General features: G+C 42.4%; 1 protein-coding gene across 1 annotated transcript; it reads right to left on the bottom strand.

The window, feature by feature from the left end:
- Positions 1–2087: 2087 nt before the first annotated feature.
- Positions 2088–10179, bottom strand: LOC143825372 (vomeronasal type-2 receptor 26-like). The gene is made up of 6 exons (XM_077313397.1): positions 9983–10179; positions 7105–7396; positions 5610–6473; positions 5161–5388; positions 4609–4735; positions 2088–2998 (listed from the first exon to the last, which is right to left on the bottom strand). The coding sequence occupies exons 1-6, from the start codon at positions 10177–10179 to the stop codon at positions 2088–2090; spliced, it is 2619 nt and encodes an 872-aa protein (XP_077169512.1).
- Between the last annotated feature and the right edge of the window lie 567 nt (positions 10180–10746).

Here is a 10746-nt window from a genome sequence, read left to right as displayed (position 1 = left end):
GGGTCAACCCTGCTTCTGGGATTTGTTAGGATCAGGCTTGCTTCAGCTACCTAGGGCAGGTTCTTCGACTGATTATGCTCCTTTTTTGTTGAGGAAAATAAAAAGGTGACCAATGACAATCCTCAAGCACAAATCCTTGTATTCAGGATGCTTGAACTGGTGCCAGAGTTTGAATATGCAAGAAAGGAGATGAGGAACCAAACCGCTTAAATGAATCAAATAGTTTTATTAGGAAGAGAAACCATGTTTTATAGAAACAGGAGAGAGAGATTCCTCTTAGTCTATCTGTTGATCTCATTCTGTCTGTTTGTTCAGGAGGCAAGCAGCAGGGAACTAGGCTCGAAGGAGCAGAAATTCCCCAATAAGCCAATCAGGATACTGGAGGAGAAAAATTTGAAAAATTACTGGAGGTTCCTAATGCTTCACCAAAACAACTTAACTCTTCCAGGCAGGCCCTTCCATCAGTGCATACCTGCAAATGAGCACAATCAACACTTGCCTATACATGTGCCTTCTCTGTTGTGGCCCCCATCTTGTGGAACAGCCTAAGTGAGAAGGTCAGGAAGTCTTCAGCCAAGAACATAGCACAGTGAGAAGGCTTTAAAAAGAAGGAAACAACTTTTTGGGTACCCTACTTTTTACTACCTGATGGAGTCTCAAAGTTGCTTTGAATCTTGTGGACTGTATTGAGGCACTCTGGGTAATCTGATCACCAAATAAAAAACAAACGTTGAAGACATAAATTAGTATAGCAGATTTGATTAGCTAAACTTTCCTTTAACCAGAAATGAAAAAGTAATATTTTGCTACATCATTTCAGATGGACTTAATTCTGTCTCCCAATAGAAATGTCCCAAAACGCCCCTCCTCATGTTTTAAATAACTTTCCAAAGGCTTGAAGCAGGACAGAGCAGAGATTATTAGTTTTTCCTTCATCCTTATATAGTGTACAATGTAGCAGAATATGGGATGTTGTCTCCACAGCATTCTAACATAAACACAGTCTCAAGTGTAGAGGTTGCCACTGATTCATCTCAAATAGTAATGCTGAAGGAAATGTGTCCATCCATGCTCTGAAAAAGGCCTCTCTATGATTGGGATTATTGATGTTTGCAAGATAAAAGTCTATGACAATATTTGTCCATGATTTTAACCTAGAGTAGGAGGCAGGTAATAAAAAGTCACCTTTTGAAGTGACCTGAAGACCCTTCCATCAGTGTTCTGCCCAGAATCCTTCTTTGGCAGGCAGGCAACCCTGGCTCCAAGAAAGATGCTTTGATTTATTGGCATTACCTGGCTACAGCTTTATTAAAACCAACCTAGGAGAGAACCCAGGGTGGGAGGGTGGGATAACTGTCTGTCTAAGCAACTTGGGGAAAAGAGGCTGGGACAGCGCACAGGGTGCTATTTAAGGCCTGGTCTCAGCACCCATCCTGACACGCTTGCATCAGGGTGCCCTCTCGGTATGCCACTGACACATCTCCTTCCTTGTGCCTTTCTTCACGCACCTGTGCCACTGCCCAGCAATGGAGCAGCTCTTGGTAAGTCAGTTGCTTATTCTCATGACAAGAAGCAAAAAAAAAAAAATTCTTACTCACTCATTCACTCTGCATACAACAATTCTCAACCTCCAGATGAGGTTATGATCTTCATCAGTGTCCTATCCAGAATGCTTCTATGGGCAGTATGGTAAAAATAAGCAAAAAACAAACAAACAAAAAAACACCCCTCTATCTAAATGCACATAATGGTCACAAAATAGACACAGAATAGACACAAAAGACACAACCCCCAGTTTGGTGTAGTGGTTAGGAATGCAGACTTCTAATCTGGCAAGCCAGGTTCTGTTCTGCACACCCCCACATGCAGCCAGCTGGGTGACCTTGGGCTCTCTACAGCACTGATAAAGCTTTTCAGACTGAGCAGTGATATCAGGGCTCTCTCAGCCTCGCCCACCTAAAAGGGCGTCTGTTGTGGGGAGAGGAAAGGGAAGGCAACTGTAAGCCCCTTTGAGACACCTTCGGGTAGAGAAAAGTGTCATATAAGAACCAACTCTTCTTCTTCTCTCTATATATGCACTGAATAGGTCAGGGGCTTTCATTCTTCCTGCTCATTAGCTGTTTCTTTTTATTCAGTTCAGGCTTCAATAGGATAATATAGCATTTGGGAGAAAAGATACAAGCCAGTAACCCAGCACTGGAAGCCAATATTGAGAAGATCTCCACGGCTACCATGTGTTTCCCTTTGGTGCTCAGGTAGGTTGGAAGAAAAGACAACCAAACACTGCAAAACACAAGCATGCTGAAGGTAATAAACTTGGCCTCATTGAAACTGTCTGGCAGCTTCCTTGCAATGAAAGCCACCATCAAGCTTATGAGGGACAGAAGTCCCATGTAGCCTAGGACAATATAAAACATGATGGTAGATCCTTCATTGCATTCTGCCACAATCTCAGTAGTCAGTGTCTGCAAGTCAAAATCTGGAAAGGGGGGAGAGGTTCCTAGCCAAAATACACAAATTGTTGCTTGAACAAAAGTGGAAGAGATGACAATGGAGTTGGCCAGTTTTTTCCCCACCCACTTCTTCATGCTGGACCCTGGTTTGGTGGCCATGAAGGCTACAATCACAGTGATGGTCTTGGCCATAACACAAGAAACAGCCACTGAGAAGATGATGCCAAAAGCAGAATGGCGAAGGAGGCAGGTGACATCCCTTGGTTGTCCAAGGAACAGCAAAGAACTGAGGAAGCAGAAGAAAAGTGAGATGAGGAGAGCAAAGGAGATGTCCTGGTTGTTAGCTTTGACAATGGGGGTGTGTCTGTGTTTAATGAAAACCCCTAGCACAAAAACTGTAGTCAAGGATAAAGAAACAGCTACAGAAGCCAAGCTAATTCCCAAGGGTTCTCCAAAACATAGGAATGTTATCTCCTTGAGGATACATCCATCACGTTTCTTGCTTGGATAGTGATCTTCTGGACATTTGATGCAATCATCCATGTCTGAGAGAAAAGGGGGGAGTAAAAGTCATCAATTTGCTAAATCTGGTTACTTTTACTGATTGACTTTGATGCAGGACTATTGTGGGGAATTTTACTCCTAATAAATATTTCCCTCTGGTTCTGTGTGTGGAGTACAGATGTAAAATTCCAAAAATGTCGAAACAATAAGAGAGAGCTTTCCTTGGCACAAACAAGTCTTCAGACACATTCACAGAAGTTAAAATATGGTTCAACAGTGGGAGAGTTGATTGAGGCCCAAAATATATTTATATGCATGAGAAACTTGTGACCACTGTTTTCAAAAGGACTTTCTTAAGCTCAAAAATAGCAAGAATGAACCAGGTTTTTTTTCTAAGTAGACATCTGAAATATATACAATAGGGTATGGTGTGTGAAGTTGAAGGATTTATGAGTTGCCAAGATGTTTTAGGATAGTCAACCATTCTTAGGAGATCCTGCACCTATGGGAAGCTGTACTGATCAAGAACTTCTTCTTGGGAGGGCCCCCTTGCCTCTAACCTTCTTACTTTTGCAGTAGGAAACTTATGGACACACAATTATTCTCCTTTTATTCTCTAGGTTAAACTGATGGGTGGATGTGCTGATTTAGCCTATGTTAAGAATGCAATAGTTATGTTTTGAAGGAGTTTAAAATGAAAGCAGAGATTTTCTAATACCATTTACTTGTGTTCTTTAGAATGAACCTGTATTGTTCCTGAAATGTATCTCTGGCTGAGAGTTAAATGAGTGGGAGGCAAGTGCAACAGCGGGACAAAACAGGCAACTTTAAGCTGTTTGAGCCTCTAAACCTTCCTTCTAAGAGTCTCTTGTGGCACAGAGTGGTAAGGCAGCAGACATGCAGTCTGAAAGCTCTGCCCATGAGGCTGGGAGTTCGATCCCAGCAGCTGGCTCAAGGTTGACTCAACCTTCCATCCTTCTGAGGTTGGTAAAATGAGTACCCAGCTTGCTGGGGGGTAAACGGTAATGACTGGGGAAGGCACTGGCAAACCACCCCGTATTGAGTCTGCCATGAAAACGCTTAGAAGGTGTCACCCCAAGGGTCAGACATGACCTAGTGCTTGCACAGGGGATACCTTTACCTTTATCTTCTTTCTGCTGGTTGCTCTCCAGTAGCTAGTGCTTTTTAGGTTGGTGAATCCACTTTATGCAATTCCCAAAGAAGCACTATATAATGGAGAATGTAGCAAGCTGTCAGCTGGATGTGGTTGACGTTATGGGCAGGGGCTAGAATATTCAGCTTGCAATTGATGGGTATGACGCTACATTTAATGGGTGAAGAAATACCCTATGATTTACTTGAGAAGAGTTGGCTTTAATTTCCCACTTTATCTACCCTAAGAATTCACAAAGCAACTTACAGTCATCTTCCCTTCCTCTCCCCATAACTGGTGCCTTATGTAGTAGGAAGAACTGAGAAAGTTCTGAGAGAATATTGACTGTTCCAAGTTAGGCTTGATGCAGAGGAGAGGTGAAATGAACCCAGTTCTCCAAATTACAATTCACTTCTCTTAACCACTACTCTACACTGGCTCTGAAAACCTTTTACATATAAGAACACACAATTCTAGTACGATATGAGCATTACTTACCCTCCTGATGTGAAATCTTCCCTTCTGGGCATGGAGAACAATCGTAGCAGCAAAATTTTGCTCCCTCCTTCTGTTTCTTCTGATAACCAGGAGGGCAGTAATCATTGCATATGGAAAGGGGTAGGGCCTGTTCAGAGATGGGAAAAATATGGAAATTATTTCATTCTCAACTATCTGTAGTATAAAACAAAACAATGAACAGTTCGAATGGAATAACAATAAACATTGCAAAGCACAATTGTGACACTTCATTGTTGTTATTTTGTTTCTTTGATTAAAAAAAAAACCTTTGAGAGAAACTGACTACTTGGTCCAGTACTTCATCCCAACATACAATTATTTTATATGACTCCCTTACGAGCTTACCCAATGCTAATGAAGCCATGCATAGTGATAAAGTCAGAGATCCCAAAAAGCTATTATTGGATGAGATTTAATTAATGAGAAAACTGGTCCTGTTTTCATTATGAAGCAAGAGCAAAACAAAAGGATCAAAGTGAATGAACAGTCCAGAGAATGGAGTGGACTCTAGAAATATCCTGGATTCCAAACCTGGTTAAAACTGAATTGCCATACAATCATGTCATCATCGATGGAGAATTCTTTTCCTTCCTCAGCATTGGGATCCACATTTCCAACTTTCACCCTGAGGAAGGATTTGTTAGGGAATGTGACCAGGTTCCTTATTTCAAAGCCAGCATCCAATTCACCACGAGTATTAAAAGACACACTTTCTCCAACTGAGTTGTTAAACGAAATGTCCTGAAGAAATGGGTGGATCTATTTGAAAGAGGCAAGAGACACTGACATGTAGACCTAGCCAAATAATTCAGTTCTTTTGTAATAGGATCTAATATTCCCCCCTCCCAAGATTCAAATAAAGGGGTAGATGAGAATGCATGAAACTAGGTGGACGTACATGATCTACCCAGTTATTAATGGCATCTGGTCTTGAATGATTGTGTTCAGACCAAAAAGACATTTCAATGAAAGCGCAGTACCTGCCAAGGTTGGACATCTCGAATTTCAAATCTTTTGCCACCTGTCATTGTGCTGTGCCTGGATCTTGATGACTGCAGGGCGTGCAAAGCATGTGCTACAGCATAGACGGCATTGTAAATGCTATAGCTGTGGCCACGCATATGCATTTCAAAAAAAGGATCTGGAAGGCTCTCTAGCTTTTCCTCCCCAGTACAGGCTTCTTCAGGATTTATAGGCTGTAACGGATTTGGCAGTATACAGTCAAATGCTTGCTCCCAGAAGTCCCGAAGAAAAGTATCTCCTTCTGCTCCAGCAGACCTCATGTGCTGAAGAAATTTCTGGAATTTTAGAAATTCCTTTGTGTGAATTGTGAAGGAAATGGCACCATGAAAGAACTGAAAATCGGAGCCCTTTTGATGGCCTGATAACGCAAAATCAATTTGGGCTGTCATAATCCACACCTTTCTGAATGCTGTATTATCCTTATATCCAGGATCTCCAAAAAATAAATATGGCATGACTGTTATTAGGGCCAAGGATTCTCCATAGAAGATAAGTGTCTTACTTTTCTTATCTGCAAATGACTGATAATAACTGAAGGTAAAAGCATTAAGGTCACCCACAGTGTTCCAAAAGAATTGTTTCTGGACATGTTCTGTGAAGGCCAAACAGATGGCATTCTGGGAGAGCAAGGATTCCATAGCCTTTATGAAAAGTTCACCACTCTCATCATTCACAGCAAGAAGTCCAACCCATGTCCATCTGAAGTGGAGAAGCAACCGAACAATCCCCATGTACTGATGGTCTTCATTTGGAACCAGACGGTAAAAGGAAGTGAATTTTCTTGCATCTATATCCTCACGGGCAAAAGACCCATAAGTGAGCTAAAGAAGATGTTTCAGAAGACAGATGCAACAAATAACCATCATTCATGGTCTCAGGTTAGGTCCCTGACATCTTTACTTAAGGGATGCCAAGAAGAAAGTCCTGAGAGAATTTCTCTGGAAATACATGGCTTGATAGCCTGACCTGAGACCATTCCACACATATTGCATAATGCACTTCAAAAGTAGATTTTCCTATTTTACATAGGAAAATCCAAACAGTAAAACTCATTGAACGTGCATTATCCAACATGATGCTGAATGGTTCCCAGTCTGACATGCTGGGTTTGATTCTGCACTCCCCCACATGCAGCCATGGGCTCGCCACGGCCCTGATAAAGCTGTTCTGACCGAGCAGTATCAGCGCTCTCTCAGCCTAACCCACCCAGCCTAACTCAGCCTAGACTACCCTAGAGAAAACTGCTGTATTCTGTTGTTGTACCTCATAATCCTACAGTAATACATACCTGTGAAAGAATACTAAGCCTATGCTTTTTCAGAACATATGAGAAGATTGTATTTTCAGGAAATTAAAATCCCCCTCTTTAAAGCTGCACAATCACTTTCAGATAGATACAGTAAAAAGGAAATGTATAAAAAGTGTAAGATCGCTTTAATGCACACATCCTACCTGTGGAAGCTTGTAAAGACTTACAAAATCTGCAATAAGGAAGGAAGTCTCAGAATCAAGCCCCCCTATGACAGCAATAAGGTTTTTCCATTTGTCACACTTATAGTTAGGGACAAATCTCTGAGATTTGAAGAGCAAGTCCAGCGTAGTCCGATAGATCATTTTCACATCGTAGTAGCTGTCATAGATGTGGCAACCCAGAGTAATATTGGGAAGGATCTTGGGATTCTCATTGATCTCGTTGATGGCAAAAACCAAAGCAAGAATATGCTGGTAAAACTTTGTCACAACTCTGTGAACAAATGTAAATATCTTTTAGTGGGGGAATTCTACAATCACCAATTTCCTGGACTCTGATTTGGACCTATTTCCATTCAGATTGACATGGCTAATTATCATTTGCCATTGATCCGTCTTTGCTAATAACCATCTTCATATTAAGTAGCAATGATGACGCATTCGTTCAACCAGGGGGGAAAAGCATGAGGCTCAATAAATCTTACAGTTAACAGAAGAATTACTATGTTCCTACTAGAGGTTACTATTCCATCAGGTGTTTGGTGAAAGCCAAGGACCACCATCACCATCTAACTAGGCCCCTAGCTGAACCCCCATAAGCCTCTACTCCATTCCTGGCCAGTGTCACAACCCTGGAGTGCAGTCCCAACAACCCCTCAATACAGACATACAGGGAAACCTAAGGCAGTCTTTATTTAGAAGAAGGTAGCATCAACACTTGTATCATGGGTAGGCAAACATTGTTGAAGCCAAGATACAAAAAGAGGCCAGGCTATTCATACTTTTGGACCCCATGGCCCTCTTGACAAGTGTTTGGATGCAAAAACACTTTCCCGCATGGCCAGTGTTTGGTCTCCCAACATGTGAGAATACAGGACATGTTGTCTAGCTTGAGGACAGGTGCAAAAACGCAAATAGGATTGTTATGCATACTATTCAGGCAATGAGGTAAGACATTTACATTACAGAGAGCCTCTGCAGTCCAGAGTGTAAGAAAGGCTGGATGTGGTATGAGGGGGAGCACCTCAAAGGAGTGCAAGTCCATACCCAGAGAAAAACATTAAAGTGCCCAATTAACATGAGCCAGACGTAGCACTTGACAGCCAGCCACTGTGGGCATCTCAATTGCCAGGTTTATAGGGGCACTGGAGACAGGAATATGAGTAGGTTTTAATGTATTTTAAACTTGTACATTCTGTCTGGGCATTTAATTTATTGATGCGACCAGCTGGAGATGGGCAGTATATAAATCAAAGTATAAATAAATAAATATTAAACATGAAGGTAAGTCCTTGTCTTCATAGTACTTAATATTTTCAGAACATGACTAGACTCCCAGGTAATGTCTAGGATCATTGTGTAACCTCTTTGAGTTTGCAAAGATGAATACAAGTGACCAAAAAAATTGAAGCAGAGCACAAGGTCTCTTGGAAACAGAATAGAGGTAGAACATTCACTTCCCAGGTTTGAAAACAGGATCCCTAAATAGTCTTGTGGGTATTCATATGGTCATAGAATCATAGAGTTGGAAGGGGCCATACAGGCCATCTAGTCCAACTCCCTGCTCAACACAGGATCAGCCCAAAGCATCCTAAAGCATCCAAGAAAAGTGTGTATCCAACCTTTGCTTGAAGACTGCCAGTGAGGGGGAGCTCACCACCTCCTTAGGCAGCCTATTCCACTGCTGAACGACTCTGACTGTGAAATATTTTTTCCTGATATCTAGCCTATATCGTTGTATGGTGGCACAAACATGAACACAATGCAGTCATGGAAAGCACAGATTCGGTGGAGGTAAACGTGACCATGAGATAACACATTTCATGATAAAAATTAAATCTCCATTGCTTAAGCACAAAGAGCTGTCCCTGTGGGATGAGCATTCACTGGTTGAAAGGAATGATTCAGAAAGTGACTGGATAGGAAGGATAGATTCAAATGGGTAGCTGTGTTGATCTGAAGTAGCACAATAGAATCAGAGTCCCGTAGCACCTTTAAGACCAACAAAGATTTATTCAGGGTGTGAGCTTTCGAGTGCAAGCACTCTTTGTCAGACTCTTCTTCAGACTGTCTGACGAAGAGTGCTTGCACTCGAAAGCGCACACCCTGAATAAATCTTTGTTGGTCTTAAAGGTGCTACGGGACTCTGATTTTATTTGGATAGGAAGGATGTGAGGATGAAACTAGCTCAGAGATGCTTTTGTGAAGGTCCTCTGGCCTGTATATATCTAGTAATGTCTATTACATGCTCATCCAGTCCTGCATCAGAGATGGCGTATGTACTTCTTCCATCCCTATTGTATCCTGATAAAATCCTGCAGATTAGGTTAGTCTGGGGAAAAAAGGATGGTTCCAGAGTCATCCAGAGATCTTCCTGACTGAGGATAAAACAGTGACCATTTTCCACCCTTCTGAAATTCAGGTCTCCCTCATCTAACTACAATAGAATGGATCTCAACAGGGCCCATTATGCAAGGAGTGGAAAGTCCACATTCGGGGTGGAATGGAGGCGGCTAAAATCACCAATTATGCACACCGCGGGCAGCAACCGGGCGCAGAGTCAGTGTATGCCTCCGAAAAATACACGTTAGCGAGATGTGGAAGAAAGTGGAGCTTCCTGGGACCAGGGCGCAACCAGAAGTGGCTCTGGAGTATCCGTGTGCATAATCGGATACTCTGGGTTTTGCCACTGTTGTGTTCCGTCCCGTGCGTAATCGGTTTGCTTCACTTCTTCCTCCTCCTCGTTCTCCATGCCACCGTTTCAGCGGCCGTGCATAATAGGCCCAAGAGAGAGCTTAAATAATAGCTGTTAGAGATACTGCCTGGCCAGTCTGATATGGTAGAAAATAAAATGGCTTACACTGGAACCCCAAAGAGCTGCTCTGAAGGATGTTCCCCAAAAGACAAGGTGTGAAGATTGTAGGTGATCAAGGAGGTGATCCCACCTAGGAGGACATCCCCAGGCTGATATTGCTCGTGTGGAATTGGGAAAGTTTCAGTCTTTGAGCACTTCACACTATGTGTTCTCCACTCCCTGGGAGAAAGCAGCATAAGCATTGCCACCAGGCACAGCATCCTGGCTCCCTCCAGAGCTGGCTCACAGTCTTCTTAGAGGAGAAGCTGCCGGTGACAATATCCTTTAAGAAGCAATACATGTCTGATGTATTTCTGCCATCCATACAATTACGCATGCATGCCTCAATGCATGGTGTCCAATCTAAGCAGGTGCCAGAGATCAGATCCCTGGGTTCTATCATCCCATCTCTCAGCATTTAGTGTGTTGATGAGGAGGTTTATGATCTCTTTCATACTGGCTAATTGAATGTCTGCCAGAACATTGTGAAAAGCTGCTGAGCTTTTGTGTCAGGAAAAACAAATCACACAGATTTGGCTAATTGCAGGGGAAGATAATGACATGGTGGTAGTTCAGACTGTTAGTGTCATCTTTGGCACTGGCCATTATTTCACCCCAATCCCATTGTGCAGTTGCTTCTGCCCCTTAGTAGCCATGAATTGCTGTTCATCTTTGCAGAATGATTCATCACCAACAGGAAAATCAGGCCATGCATGGAAACCATGTTCTTGATTGCACCCACAGCACAGTATGTTTTCTGACACTGATAT

Source organism: Paroedura picta, chromosome 16 (genome assembly GCF_049243985.1).
Source record: "Paroedura picta isolate Pp20150507F chromosome 16, Ppicta_v3.0, whole genome shotgun sequence".
Classification (NCBI taxonomy): domain Eukaryota; kingdom Metazoa; phylum Chordata; class Lepidosauria; order Squamata; family Gekkonidae; genus Paroedura; species Paroedura picta.
Note: the sequence above shows the minus strand (reverse complement) of the source record. Positions and strands in the feature narration are given on the sequence as shown.